The following is a 14,494-nucleotide window of genomic DNA, read 5'->3' on the forward strand; positions in this document are numbered from 1 at the left end:
TAGTCGATTTTTTTCGGCTCGCGAGACCAGAGAGCAACTGATTCGCAAACCAGAGCGAAATACCGGGGGATAGCATACCGATCGGTCAGTCAGCTCGTCTGTGTTTCCTCTGTTTTCCACCGTTTCAATATCAACATTGGGGTGTCTCGTTCCATCCGCTCTGATCTTTCGAAAGACGCGATAACCGTGTTTCAACGGCAAAAGAAAAAAAAAAAAAAAAAAAGAGGTACTTTTCAATTTCCAATCGATTTCTACGCTTCTTCGATCAATTAAAATTTCTCTTTGTTTTTTCTAATCATTTCAGAATACTGTTCTCACAAAAGAAACTACTCGACGCGTTTCTGTAACTAACATGGGGCAGCGGTCGAGGGAAATTTTCAAAGGACTCTCGAGATAAAAAATGAAAAGAAAAGGAAAGAAGCCGAGTGGGTAAATCCGCGTAATTACCCTCGATTTCGAGGGCCGTTGCGAAATTCAGTGGTTCCGGCTGGGTTGCGTTCACCGAGAAGGAAAAAAAGATATCCGAAGATAGGATCTGAAAGCTGCTGAAAACGCGCGATCGTATCGGTTGGTAATGCGATCCGCCAGAGACATAATGGCGCAAAACCTGGCCCCTATTGTTGGCCCCAGGTTTCGCCGGGGCATTCCTTGGCCAGGATGTGCTCTCGATTTTCTTGGATATCGTATAATGTGGCTTATGCCACCGTACCAAGGGGAATAGAAAAAGGAGAATACTAGGTAGGGGCGAGATGATCCAACGATTTAGTAAGAACGAAAGAAAGGAAAAAGTCTGTCCTTCTAGTTATGGAATAAGTAGGTGTGTCTCTATCGTTGAAATCTATTATTTGTTTGCGACGGGGTACATTCGAGCCGGACGTAATAATTCTCTTTTATCCTGATACATATCGCATCGGCTACAGAGGAAATATGATAATTATAAACGAAACTTTTCAGTGGTAGAATTCGATCTACCAATTTAATTGATAAATCGAAATTATCTGAAATCAAATAACGATGAACTTTTGAGGGAATTTGAATAACATTCTGAATGATAGCGGAAGCGACATCACGAGTCGAATCGGGAACTATTACCCAAAGTTTCTTTCTCACTGGACAATGCATCGTTGGAGGTAAAAGTATTAAGGTATTGTACCGACAGTGTTTTTTGTTCCAAAGTCCTGGGACAAAGGTTTTAGCACCACCTAGTGGGACCTGAACGAACCATTCTCGACAGTGAATACAGAGGTTCGTCGATAAAGTAGGAACTGGTTGCACAGTTGTGCAAAAGGATACCAAACGCCAGGTGGCGGATGGTATTCGTATGGTGGCACCAGTATAGGTAAGAGATGGCGGGAATGGGTAAAACGACTGAGAAAGGACTTATCAAATTAACGGTCGAAAGCAAGATAGACGTAGCGAGGGGCAACAGAACACCATCGAAGTACCTTCGAACGTTCAGCAGTATATCGCTGGACGCCATACTAGGCACGCGTGCTACCATTACTCCAGTCAAAATATGTTAGATCTATGATCCTCGCGATTCGTTATTGTACAAAGTATCTCTTACATAAGAAGTGGCAAGAAGTTTGATCTCTGGCAGGGATGTTTTGCCATCGATAACGAGACTTTTCAAAGGGATCAAAAGAAACAGAATGACGTCCGAGCGGTTTCACAAGTGAGTTTCCCTTTGTATCAGCAACAGACTTTGTACATACTTTGAAGTTCTTGTATTCTTATTTCTCTGCGAATGGTATGCGTTTGTACGCTGCAACGAGATATCTATCGGAAAGCAAGGAAGCAGAGAAATGTCGCGTAGTCAGGTTCTTGTCTCTGACCAGAACGAAAAAATGACATGCCTGGTTAACCATGAGAATGAAATATTGCACTTCGAAATCCTGATCAGGGGAATTTGTTGTTTCGTCATCCAATTATTAGATTCGTATCAATTGTTTTCAATTTATAATATAAATTAATATATTTTTCTTTCCTATCGGTCGTAGGTGTATCGGTTCAGTGAAATAATGTACAAAGCCTTGTTGCAGAAATGAAAAAGAATGTTTGAAATTCCTACTCACCTAGAACACTTCAATAACTATGATCGTCGCGTGCGGAATTTATGCATGAGAACACCCTCGCTTGTATTCGATTCACCATGAAGATTTATCAGCCAATCCATTTCCATGGGTACCAGGTGTAGAGGATGTATTATCTTGAATAAACAAAAATTTTCATTTTACATTTGCAAAAAATTTTCAGTAAGCTATTTTTATATTAATATAAACATGTGTACGTAAATGAAATGTTATCACAATTGTTAGCACCTGAATAAACATTCTATGGGCTGTTATCAAGACCGTAATTATAACGTGAAAATGGCCTTAATTAGAATCCTAACGAAGGTACCGTTTTTCTTTGAAACACTTATGCTTTCGTTCGAACAGAACCAATACGCGTAGAAGAAAGATGTCAAAACGCATTCACGGTAAATGATTCGTAACGCAGAGAAAATTATCATGCTAAGAAATCGTTAAAACATTATACGTACAACTTTCTCTAACACCCTTGCTCTCTTCTTCCATGTAGAATTTTCCAGTCCTTCTTTGTAGAATGTGTCCAATTCGACCATTTCTTCGACAATCTGAAATCAAACAAAAGCTAATCGATGAATTTATTATTGATATACAAGTATTTTCTTATATAACCTTGTTTTAATTAGAGAAAAAACTAATTAAAAGAAAAAAGTACACGCGAAGGAGAAAACTATCAGGCGCGATGTCACATTATCGTGGCATCAGGCACGCAATATAATTTCATAATTAGAGTTAGAAAATTATTAATACGCGTGATAATTATTCAGAAGGAATTGTTTCTCAGAGCTGCACGCGATGGCGTCTTGGACATCCTGAAAGAAGCAACAAAAAAGGATTGTAACGCACGAGATGATGGAGGAATGACCCCCACATTATGGGCAGCCTTTGAAGGTCACATAGATGCTCTGAGACTGCTGGTCGCCAGAGGGTATGCTTGCAAAACCATTTACTTATAAACACATTCGAGAAACGTTCGGGTTAACCATAGTATACATTACGCACTCCTTTAATGCATTATTCTTTCAAACTAACTTTACACTTAATCGAAATTTTATTCATACATGAATATCGTGGCTTAGTAATATGTATAGTATAGATTTATCAATTAATTGATTACAATACCTGATAAAAAGCAGAAATCTTGTGCACTTAACGATGTGACGCTTGTCAGTATTATAAACGCCGAATAACGAACATTCGCACTTCCGGTTACATTCCAGTTCCGCCGTTCACGCGCCAAAATTGTTGCAGTTTTCTACGATGGAACTAAATGCTCGCGCATGCGCATAACCTGTAATTTGAAAGTACAATTTTGTTGCCTAACCTGTTAATAAATTATAAAATCTATAAAATATTCACACACAAACCACCTCTGTTCGTTAAATTTCCTAACTTAATTGATCATAACTCTTTTACCAGTAATTTGAGGTGTACCTTTTTTAACCTTGAAAAGTCAACATGCAAATTAAACACGAGGTCGTCGTGGTTAGTGAACACGAAACTTTTAACAATCACGTACAATGACATTCACAAAACATCGAAAAAGTTACCTTCAACTATGCAACATTGATTGCTTTTAACATGCACGTGACGATTTATATTGTGTTAAATGGGTGCACTGTTTCTTTTTCCTTCACACGTGTAAATGCACAAAAGTTCGTATTAACCGGTGACAGATGTACGAAAGCGGAAATATACGCTATAATCTGGCATCTATTGACCCCACGAACGGAAATTGCGGCCAAGCGAATAGTGATGAAAAACAATCGAATACGAACAGAACAGAGCACAGCACGGGGGAACGGGAAGAAACGGAACGGGGGAACAGGGAATTGCTATTCACGTAGTCGTCCCATCGCGTGTCATTATATTGATATTTTGTAGCAAAAACATTTACTTACGTGATCCACGAGCATCGATTCAACAACTTCTTTACCAAACTGAAGAAATGAAATGCAAAAGAACTCCGATAATACATTATACTATGATATAATTCTGATAATACGACCACTGACACCACCGTTCCATTACCCGCGTACTCAATACTACGTAAAGCGGAAACGATTCGAAACTATTAAATTAGTCAAATTCGCGATCATATTAATTTTTAAATAAATTATAAATATATTTAATCCTATATAATAATAATAATATAGGCTTAGATTATTACATCTGTAAATTTAACCTCGTTCGATCTTTTTTTAAATATTTTTCGAATTACAACCTGTATCGAAACCACGTGCCGGCTACATGTTTCATAGAATCAGTGATAGTCTGTAAAGAGCCGACATAAAAGCTGAAAGACCACACGTGCCCTATTGTGAAAAAGATCGAATGTCGTTCAACTGGCTTCAGTGTGGTCAGCAAACGATAGAAATTCAATATAAGACCTGCTATCCTTCCGGAACTTTGTTCCGCTCGTGTGTCATCGCGTGACAGGATGCTATAAGGTGTAGGACCCATTTATTCCCTTCATTCGTTTCTATAGAACAATTCCATTTATCTCGCACGCTCATAGTAATACCAATAATAAAAGATTGCTTGTAAAAATAATACTATTTCAAGATTTGTCAACTGTCGAACACGCATACCGAACAGGAAACGGCAGATGTATAATCATGCATTTTTTAACGATTTTCTCCGTAGGGGAGACCCCGACAAAACCGATTACTTCGGTAACACAGCCCTACACCTAGCAGCGGCAAGGGGTCACGAATATTGTGTCCGGTTCCTCGTTAAATTCGGCTGTAATATTTGGTCTCTAGACATCGATAGACATTCGGCTAGAGATTTAGCAGCTATAAACGGAAGAGAGATGACACTCCAGTTTTTAGATTTCGTTCAGGCCGACCAAGAGCTGAACAATCGTAAAAAAAGTCGAATACTTCGGGAGAAGGCCGAGAAAGATGCTGAGAAAAGGTATTTGTTCATTTAATAATCATGCCAGAAAAATGTTGATTTATTTATTTATTTATTTATTTTACAAATAGATTGAAAGAATATATGAAGAAACAAAAGACTGCTGAAATTAGAGCGGAGAAGGAACAAAAGAAGCTATCTAAGGATCGCACGAAATTGGACCCAACCATGGCAAACGAAGTCGGTATTCTACCTCAGAAATCAAATATATTAACCTTCAAGGGTCGATTAAAACCTTCGCCAACGTTCAGCGATATTGTCGGTACCACTGCAAAAAAACACGGCAGCGCAGTCTGTAGAAAAGCTTTAGCAAAAAAGGCCGTGGATGACTTCAAGGTTGTAGAGGTAGAATGAATATTGGGAATTGCATGCTCTTGCTTTTCAATACCAATCAATTTGGAGAAGAATTAATTTCATATTACTTATATTACTCCCAGGTAGAGGTGAATGGAAAGAAATCAATCCGTAGCCTGACTGGTCTTCGCAGAGACTCAGAAATAATCTATGTAGGAACGTACGAAACTCAAGCACAACAAATAGGAAGGAGAGGAAGAATCTCAGACGTTTGGGGTACTCTGAACAAAGCACAGAGTACACCTGATCTTTTGGGTGACCGTATTTTTGACGACGATGACGAGCAAAATGATAACAGGGAAGAGATAAACGGTATAAGGGAGACATTCTTGCAAGAACCTGCAAGTATTTTCAATAGACCCGGTTTTGGATCAGTAGCTTTTCGAAGAGCGGTAGGTTCACACACTTTGTGCTTTCAACGCAATTATTTGAAAAAGAAGATGTAAAGAAATTTATTGCAATCATTATACTATTTCTAAGAATAGCTGTAGCCATACCTTCCTATTTTGTAACTTCAGATAACAACTACCTTCGACAACATGCCGGTCTCGCAAATAGAGGCACATGAACAAAACGGTAACTCTTGCGTGAATGGCTCTGTAAATGGATCTGTAAATGGTTATAGAACCACCTCGAATGGGCACAACGAGGAAATCAGTATAGGAAGCGCAGGTAGCTTAGCTCGTAGACAAAGTTTATGGGAAGATGACTTGCTTTCAGGTAAAAATGGTTTTATTACTAATTAATAATACCATTGTCCTCGAAATTTTTCATTTAATTTCAATATATATTTTTTAATTAAATTAGAATCGTGCGTAAAAATGATTACAGAAGAAGAAACAGACGAGGAGTGGACACCATTGCAAAGATTCTTAGTTGCCAACAATCTTTCGTCGATACATCCAATTTTAGAATCGGAACAAATTGATCTGGAAGCTTTAATGTTGCTCACTGAAGCTGACCTCGCGGCTCTCAAGCTTCCGCTTGGGCCCAAAAGGAAATTAATGAATGCAATAGCGAACCGAAAAAGAGCATTAGATGCTCCTGAAAACGTTATCAAAGATAGTAAGCTGTAAACCTTCAATTTAAAGGAAAAAGTAATGTTAATCTTGCCTATTAAAGTGCCTTAGGAACTACTAAAAAGAAATGGTTTAAGAAAAATTTCTTGCCATTTTACGTTTTTAATATATAGAATACTATAATAAAGAAACATCTTTCACTTCCGTAAATCATCGCCATAAACATGTAAATCATTAATGTAATACGTAAAAAGCGTGTTGAAATAATAATCACCTGATTGTGTAAAATTTTAATTAGCCTTAATTCTTGTACTATCTATGGTGCCTTAGTAAAATGTACTTCGTTAAGTCTATGAATGTAAATGAAAGTGTAAATGCCTTTTGTTATCGTTTATGCGAGTACAATCAATCTTATACAAAGTGTACAAAAAATCGAATGGGTGAAAATAAAATATGTAAATACTGAAATATATATATCTAACACCATTCATTGCTATCTGTTTCTAGATATAAGGAAAAAAGATGAACTTTTTGTATTTATAATTTTATTTGTAAATGATTATCTTACAAATAAGAGACGCAAAAATATACAAGCTTCTTATGTTCGCAAAAAATAACAGCACCATTTCTCGCCTTGCCGTGAACAGATATTTTTTTTTTCTTATGCTGTATCACGGCTGTTCTCTGTTCGTGCAAGTAGAATTGTGATGATACCTTTGTTCACCACGAATGTATACCACTTTGCGATTAATGTGCATCAGAATGAAAAAAAAAAGGCTCGTAGAAAATTCATTTTTTGGTGCCCCCTGTTCGTGACACGTACGCTCTGTTACCTCTATGCACCTGTGTAATCAGCGTACGAACTACCATTACTGTGAAAAAGATATGATACAGAAGTGTGATTCCTCGCGATCTCACCTATTAAGGCTGCACGATTAATCGATTAATTTAACTTACCCAATTATTCTAATTATCAATTCATTAATAGAAAAACGAATGAATTTAATTTTACTATTAATCGATTAATTTCAGAGCCCTATATAAGCTACGTTTTCTTCTTCTTCTTTTGTCTTTTCTTTATATCTATACACAACAGTCGATTTTGCATAATGGCAACTTCATTGGAAATTCTTTTTGGCAGCAAGTACAAATTACATATTTTCTTTAACAAAAGACGGAAGTCATTGGGTTCGCAAAAAATTACTTCTAACGTAAAGTCTAATTTCCTTATGAAAGACACTATCTATCCGTTATTTTTTCCTATATAAATTTACAATGTTAAAACGTTCACTTACAAAAGGTACCACTTTACAGAATTTTTTTCATTCATAAACAATTGAAACTTTCAACAAAATCGTTTATTTTTTAAACTGTGCAATGGTATGTTTGGTTCTAATTATTGTATAAACGTAAAAGAAACGAATTATTCTTTTAATGTAAAGGTATAATATAGATCATTAACAAGATTCACTCCCCATGAGAAAGGGAAAGCTCTCTCTTATATTGGTGGGAAAATTCTATTTGCTGACCTCGAAATGTCGTCTTACATGGATGGGATTCTTGCATTATTCAAGATAAGAAAATATCAATATTGTACCAGCAAAATCTTGCTGAGTATTCAAACAAGTAACACCTTATTAATTCAATGTAAATAAATATCGATTCTCTTCTTACGACCAAATAAATGAATTGTTCGAGTGTAATCCTTTCTTTTTTTTATACACAAAGTGAAAGTAAAGACGACGACAGTATCTGCAAAAAATTACTCAATATTTCATGAGCTATTATTTTCTTATCAATAAAGTATCTCTAAGTATGGCATCTTCAGCGTGTTATTTTCTTCTATGTGTGTGTTTGAATCAGAGTTACCTTTGTACGAAAGATTCGCCAATAATCCATACGATGAAAACGTGGAAAAAAGTCGGAAAAACAAAAATAAATGTTTTCTAATAAAACGAATCGTGTAATTACACATCTCACGTACAAAGGTACTCCTTAAATACTATACATTTTGTTGAATTGGAACTTTCAGAACTTTCACAAACATGACCCTGCGTTACCAAACTGGTCAGGAAAGTGGAGTCAAATAGAGTCCTTGGAGTTTTATTAACTGCCGATCATATGATAAATATTATTAAAGCTATCGCATAGTTTGTTAATAATAATTAATAATAATAATTAATAATAATAATATTAGCAATATCCCTATGGCTATTGTGTATCGTTACGTATGTACGCTATATTTACAACTGAACAACAATTTTCACTCATTTCCGGAACGGTGCTCAAAACAATATCGACAAGAAGGAAACAAACAGAAACGAGTCGGCTTCTAAATGATTTCTGAAGAACGAATTCGAAGGAAATTCAGAACGTAAATAGGAAAATCGAATTTCTAGTCTTAAATATCAAATATGTATCAACAGGTAGTTATACACTATCGAATGAAAGATATTTCCAAATTTCCCGTCTATGTACGATGTTCTTCAGAACTCGGATAGAAGCAGTACGAGGCACAACGCTAAAACAATATACATTTACAGGGATCCTAATAACAGAGCGATTAATCACTCCAGTACAAGTCTTTGAACGTAACGCTTCTTATAAAATATTCACATTATATGTGCATATGTATATGTATATGCATATGTAGCAAAGAGCTGCCGTGTCTTCCCGACAATGGCTACATCTAAGACGGAAAGCTCGCTTATCGATTAAATCCGCATTAGGAGTTGTGGAAAAGTAGATCCCTTTACATTGCACTGTCTTGATGCAGACTTTGTCCGAGACACATGTCAGTAGTACTGCTTCAACCCTTTGCTCGTAACATACATATAATAGGTCAAAAAAAGAATAAACCAACTTTACACTATGATGATGATGATCTTTCATCCGCTATCCAATTGACATCGAATACAAAGAGACTGGAAGAAACTTCACGAGACCCTTCCCACCGAACCGTTCATTTCATTCGTCGCTCCTCCAGTTTGATGTAAGCATTGCTTATCCTAACTTGTTTAAGATTTACAACTACACGAAATCTATTGTAAGAATTTTATCAATTAATTACACAATTATGAGCACCCGCGACGCGTGTGGAAAGAATAAGACGCGATTATTTCTTTTTTCTTCTTTTCTTTAACATCTTCTTTTGAGAACCTTGCTTCCAAGCTCGATCTCGTGTTACTTAAAGACTTTCATGTGGGTATCATAACACGAAAATATAGTAGCGAACAAACAATTTTCGAATCCTTCCAAGGGATCGCACGCGAAAACGTATTAAGCAAAAAAGAAAAGAAAACACGTAAAATTACAAAACGAAAGGATTGCAGAAACAATTAAATATATTATCCAAAAGACAATTTTATGATTACTCTATACACAGAGCTCATACAACAGAAAATATATAGATCCCTTGTTCACAATTAGTCGATAGAATGTATAGAGTTACAGAAACCAAACAATTTATCGATATATCTTTGCCTTGCTTTTACTTGTGTGTTCTTATTATTCGTTCCTTTAATCTTTCATGACCCGTTTATTACCAACAAAAGCTGTATAAAATGATCTTTTTATTGATTAAAAGTGTCCAAATTGTATTATCTATGATCACTTAATAATCGTAACAATATTGTAATTAGAGGGCTAAGCGATCCTTTGGATTCTGAAAGAATATTCTACAGTCATCCTCTCCCCGTCCCCTTTCTGTCACAAAATTACAATCGTAGACAGTAATATAATTATAAAATATTAAATCACCAATTCATCACTTGTCAAACATCTCACTTGAATATAGTACAGTACACTATAAAGTGACTGGATAATATCACGAAGTATTTAGCTGCTAATTTTTAACATACACATCAATTATGTGTAAAGCACGTTAGTTGCAGCTTTTAATATTTCATAGTATATTTGGCAAGGTTCATACTCTTGGTTTGTAGATCAGTTAACTGATAATCACGTACACATTTCTGCACATAAAACAATGACATTCACTCTGTATGGGCACTTTGAATGGTATCTTGAAACACGTTTGTATTATCTCAATGCTCATAAATAAATAAATAATTTTAAAATAAATCCTAGTACACATAATAGAGACTGTTATACATCGTAACTTTAAATATCATCAAGTTGCAACTTTTTTCATTTTTTTTTTTTTCATTCGAATAATAATACAGTAATTTCAATAGCACAAGTATTTTTCATAATCCTCTTATTATTTTACGTGTCAGAATCAGCACTACTGTGAAACTTGAAAAATAATAACAGGTAAACTTGACGGACAGTATAAAATATTCGAAATATACGAACGTGTTTTCTATGGCAATGCAAACGACTGCCTTCTTTCTGAAGTGATTATGTTTAACCGAGAATTATATAGGGGAGTTGAACCGTTAATAATTAATTTATCAATCGATTAATTAATGGGGAGCAAGGGAGTAAGGCTACTTTACACATCGCGCGCCGTTACATGAAACGCGAACGTTTGTGCGTGGGAGATCCCATATCCACGTCATGCGAAGCAGGCCGTTTGTGATGTCGAGCAAATTCGCTAGTAATAAAAGCCGACAATTCGGCTTGTCTTCCAGTACGCCGGGACATCGGTGAACCTATCCAATTATTAGAATAATCCGATTACATAAACGCTGTGATTTTATCAAGTAAATTCTGTATCACTGCAACTATAGGTATGTTATCCAATAAATGGCTAATTTTAATAAATTATTAAATCGAACGAATTCTTACCGGACAATGCAATCGCTTCTCTAAATGTGTGTAATTCAGGATCAGGATCAGTGGTAGATAATGGTGTTGGTGCAACAACCATATTTGGTGTGGAACTTTCAGATGGAGGTGAACCACATACCATCATCCTTGGTTTAGGGGAACTCCTACAAATTTATTCATAAATATATCATATCTATACTATCTGCATTAATAAAACAAACCTTATGTAAAGTTACTGTTGCATTAATGCCTATAGAATAGAACCCTTAAATGTTTACATATTAAAATACAGTAGAATAGCTATAGAATGTTTTAGCAGTTTCTGCAATTATAGCTTACAAGGACTACTGAAAATAAATTGATTTATTTAATAGATAGATCAACATAATATTTACCTATGCGAATGTGGTCTAGGTGGTGGTGGTTTTCCAGCAAGATATGCTAAAAGATCTTCCCTTCGAATCATACGCCTTTTTTTCCTAGCCCAGTTCATTATTTCTTTACTACGCTTTTGTCTACCCATTTCCACGCTTAAGTCACTGCATCGACGTATGTTATCCATTGAATCTGTTGAAATATTTGTTACAATTAAGAACAAAAACATCTTATTTGTTCTTATTTTAGACTAAAAATCATTAAGATGAAGAATATATATTTATAAACAAACATCATGATCCAGAAATACTAGGTATTTACAATAGTTGAGAAACATTAAACAATCTAATCCTTTTATCCATAAACAGAGATGATATAATCATTTAGGAATGACAGGTATTTACAACTCTTTTCTATAAATATTCGTAATAGTCTTAAAAGTTCGCATCAATTAACAGCTGACCTTCAGCATTGGTCAGCTGTGCAAAGCGTTCTGACGCACATATACGTACACAGGTTTATTAGTGTGTGCGTGTGAGTGAATGACGGATGTACAAAGGGACAACCAAACAGTATAGGTAAGGATAGAGAAGGGGATAGAAAAAACGACGGAGTAAAGATGATTGCGATGAAAGAGAGAAGGAAGTTTCATTCTGGTCAGACTGTTGACAAGAAAGATTGGGGAAGTGTATTACCTTTGTACAACGACGTGACGGTACCCGCGGCAGTCTGGAAGGGTAGCCATAGAGAGACACCCTGCGTACGATCTGTAAAAGAGGAAAGCCGAAAGGAACTGGTTACACGATCAGATCGATATGCACATGCGGTGAAAAAAGGGAATCGAAGCGAACGAGGAGCGAGAAACTGGCTGGCATATCCTCTCTGATACGTCGCACAAAATGGATGTCACGCAAAATGGTAACTACAGCGAATGCGAGACGTCTCGCTGCTCGTTATCCTCGAGGCTCGTTTTACGGACGAGTTAAAGGAGGTTGCGAACGACGAACAGTGCCTATCGCCGAATTAGCTCGCCTTTGTACAGCTGGGCGATGGCCGACGCCGTCGTTTGAAAGCTCGACCACATCTGCTGGGAATAGAGTTCCTTTTCGTTGTGCAGTTGCGTTTCGTAATCCGGCTCCGATTCCAATGCTTCGACGCACTGTTGCTCCCAGTTGCTGTACCAAAGATCCATTATAGGATCCTCTTCGCTTCGATCTTCGCTCATGGCTTGTCGTCCTCGAGACTCGTTGCGAGCTCACGCCTCGCCCACCCACACGCACTCACGACACGCACCGAAATCGCGTAACCCTAAACTCCGTCGTATCTTCTCGTTCTTTGTATCTCTCTTACCGCACCTCCTTTGCCGTTAGTCTACTTCACGTAATGCGAACACGGTAGCTCGCATGCATGCCACCCGAGTCAGGTCGCGGCCATTACGATGTGCCTCGCTCGAGGATCGCACGAGTCTTACGCGCAACGAAACACGAAATACCAATTGGCAGGTACGAAGAACGAACTAACCCAACGATACATAATCCCTTTTCACCCCTCGACTGCGACGACGCACTGATTCCTGGGAGTCGATGCTGCACTCTGTTCATCGAAATACAGAAATCCTTAATGCGCAATATGCACCCAACTCTCTGCCGCCGATAAAGAAGGGATAGAGTATAGGGCGCCACCGGTTCACCTACTTCCAGAAAAGTGACCGATATGTCGTTGAGTAGTTTCCGTCGTTTTTGCATAGATCGCACGGGCATCGAATTTCTGATTAGTTCACCAACCTGGGGGCGAACTAAAATCCACATTCAATTTACAAGAACAGAGTTTGAAGAGCTTGTCCGTTACGAACTTTGATACGGTGACGTTGAAATGGCGGAAGGTACGGAGTTGGCATTTTTTGATTTAAGACTAGTCCACGATCACTTTGATCGAGCTCTCTTGCAGGATGACGATATTGATCTCAAAGCATATCTGGATGCCTACAATGAACTTTACAAGTAAGGGTTTGAACTTAATAAATAACAAGATAACTAGGCTTCATACTTTTTCGTGCTGACAATCTTCTGTGTCAATTTTTAAGGTAGAAACGCCTTATTGATCCATATCCTCATGCTGTACTGTCAATACGTACATAGTGTTCATGCCTTTGTAACACTTTGAAAGATTCTTTGCAAAGCAAATAAATTTTTATTCTGTACCATCTGTTTTTCACAGATTTTTCCAGTTGATGGGCAGTGTGTTTGGCTTTGTGTCGTCTGACTTGAAACAGAAAATTGAAGTCCTAATTGAGCTGATGAACAAGGATGATCAGAATTATACTACAGTAAAATCTATGATAGAGTATGAAAAAGAGAATAAATTGCTGGAGAAAGCAGACCATACCAATGGTGCTCGTACCCTGTTGAGACTACACAGAGGTTTAGGTATATACATTGTATGGAGCTTTCTATGTATGAACAAGCTCAGTGTGTCTTATGTAAAGTGACACTGTGTGAATTTTCAGATTTTATTAGGGAATTTTTGAGACAGTTAGGTGACTTGTCGGATAGCGATAAGACCTCTAGCTGTTGCCAGGATGCATACAATAAAACATTAGCCAAACATCATCCATGGGTGATCAGAAAAGCAGCAGTGGTTGCCATGTATACCATGCCCACCAGAGAACTTTTATTCAAAAAGGTAAATCATTGTATTTTATAAAAATTATAGACCAATCCCAACGTTAATGTTTCTTGTTTCAGGTTTGCGGTGCAAACGTTCAAAGAAACGTCGATGTCCTGCCAAAAATGTTAGAAGTGACCGCCGATGTATTTAACCGTACCCACTATCTTTACGAGATTTACGAAGTCCATAGTTTACCATAAAGACATATCTAGGAAATAATGAGGTGAAACATTCCGCGTTCAAAATGTGATATACGATAATTTCGTACATGCAATAATAATTTTATTGATGTTTTGTGATACTCCATTACTTACTATATACACGATCGTATATTTA

General features: G+C 37.0%; 4 protein-coding genes across 9 annotated transcripts in view; 2 read left to right on the top strand and 2 right to left on the bottom strand.

The window, feature by feature from the left end:
• Positions 1 to 3,431, bottom strand: part of LOC117609420 (uncharacterized) — a 76,258-nt gene extending 72,827 nt beyond the window's left edge. For all 4 annotated transcript variants that reach the window (XM_034335719.2, XM_076689095.1, XM_076689093.1 and 1 more), the window contains exons 1-3: positions 3,213 to 3,431; positions 2,546 to 2,638; positions 2,076 to 2,209 (exon numbers count right to left, since the gene is read on the bottom strand). The gene's annotated coding sequence lies outside the window, so the exon portion shown is untranslated. The remainder of the gene's footprint in view (positions 1 to 2,075; positions 2,210 to 2,545; positions 2,639 to 3,212) is intronic.
• Sans (SAM_USH1G_HARP domain-containing protein Sans) lies at positions 1,216 to 7,641 on the top strand. Of its 3 annotated transcripts, none has more exons than XM_034335715.2 (7): positions 1,216 to 1,675; positions 2,875 to 3,018; positions 4,737 to 5,009; positions 5,081 to 5,345; positions 5,447 to 5,755; positions 5,882 to 6,083; positions 6,171 to 7,641. In XM_034335715.2, exons 1-7 carry the CDS (start codon positions 1,653 to 1,655, stop codon positions 6,437 to 6,439), a joined length of 1,485 nt encoding a protein of 494 aa, XP_034191606.2. In that variant the 5' UTR covers positions 1,216 to 1,652; the 3' UTR covers positions 6,440 to 7,641. The 3 variants fall into 3 exon arrangements, with proteins under 3 accessions (XP_034191606.2, XP_034191605.2, XP_034191607.2); XM_034335714.2 differs by having other exon boundaries at positions 1,229 to 1,675; positions 5,081 to 5,354; XM_034335716.2 differs by having other exon boundaries at positions 1,232 to 1,675; positions 5,081 to 5,354; positions 6,195 to 7,641.
• Positions 7,642 to 9,708: 2,067 nt separating this feature from the next.
• On the bottom strand, positions 9,709 to 12,716 carry LOC117609426 (HUWE1-associated protein modifying stress responses). The gene is made up of 5 exons (XM_034335746.2): positions 12,524 to 12,716; positions 12,187 to 12,258; positions 11,512 to 11,683; positions 11,135 to 11,280; positions 9,709 to 10,998 (listed from the first exon to the last, which is right to left on the bottom strand). The coding sequence occupies exons 1-5, from the start codon at positions 12,714 to 12,716 to the stop codon at positions 10,856 to 10,858; spliced, it is 726 nt and encodes a 241-aa protein (XP_034191637.1). The 3' UTR covers positions 9,709 to 10,855.
• Positions 12,717 to 13,357: 641 nt separating this feature from the next.
• LOC117609427 (ceramide-1-phosphate transfer protein) lies at positions 13,358 to 14,373 on the top strand. Its single transcript, XM_034335747.2, has 4 exons — positions 13,358 to 13,491; positions 13,709 to 13,917; positions 13,998 to 14,173; positions 14,236 to 14,373. Exons 1-4 carry the CDS (start codon positions 13,364 to 13,366, stop codon positions 14,356 to 14,358), a joined length of 636 nt encoding a protein of 211 aa, XP_034191638.1. The 5' UTR covers positions 13,358 to 13,363; the 3' UTR covers positions 14,359 to 14,373.
• Positions 14,374 to 14,494: the final 121 nt, after the last annotated feature.

This window comes from Osmia lignaria, chromosome 7 (assembly GCF_051020975.1).
Source record: "Osmia lignaria lignaria isolate PbOS001 chromosome 7, iyOsmLign1, whole genome shotgun sequence".
Lineage (NCBI taxonomy): Eukaryota > Metazoa > Arthropoda > Insecta > Hymenoptera > Megachilidae > Osmia > Osmia lignaria.

Bases quoted from the DNA above. Each gene is read 5' to 3' on its own strand.
- LOC117609426 (XM_034335746.2), bottom strand. From the start codon at position 12,716: ATGAGCGAAGATCGAAGCGAAGAGGATCCTATAATGGATCTTTGGTAC. The intron at 11,281-11,511 runs GTAAATATTATG...ATAAATTTGTAG, and splicing joins CCTAGACCACATTCGCATAG to GAGTTCCCCTAAACCAAGGA. The intron at 10,999-11,134 runs GTAAGAATTCGT...ATAATTGGATAG, and splicing joins AGAAGCGATTGCATTGTCCG to GTTCACCGATGTCCCGGCGT.
- Sans (XM_034335714.2), top strand. From the start codon at position 1,653: ATGACGTCCGAGCGGTTTCACAA. The intron at 1,676-2,874 runs GTGAGTTTCCCT...ATTGTTTCTCAG, and splicing joins ACGTCCGAGCGGTTTCACAA to AGCTGCACGCGATGGCGTCT. The intron at 5,355-5,446 runs GTAGAATGAATA...TATTACTCCCAG, and splicing joins ATGACTTCAAGGTTGTAGAG to GTAGAGGTGAATGGAAAGAA.
- LOC117609427 (XM_034335747.2), top strand. From the start codon at position 13,364: ATGGCGGAAGGTACGGAGTTGGCATTTTTTGATTTAAGACTAGTCCAC. The intron at 13,918-13,997 runs GTATATACATTG...GTGAATTTTCAG, and splicing joins GAGACTACACAGAGGTTTAG to ATTTTATTAGGGAATTTTTG. The intron at 14,174-14,235 runs GTAAATCATTGT...TTCTTGTTTCAG, and splicing joins GAGAACTTTTATTCAAAAAG to GTTTGCGGTGCAAACGTTCA.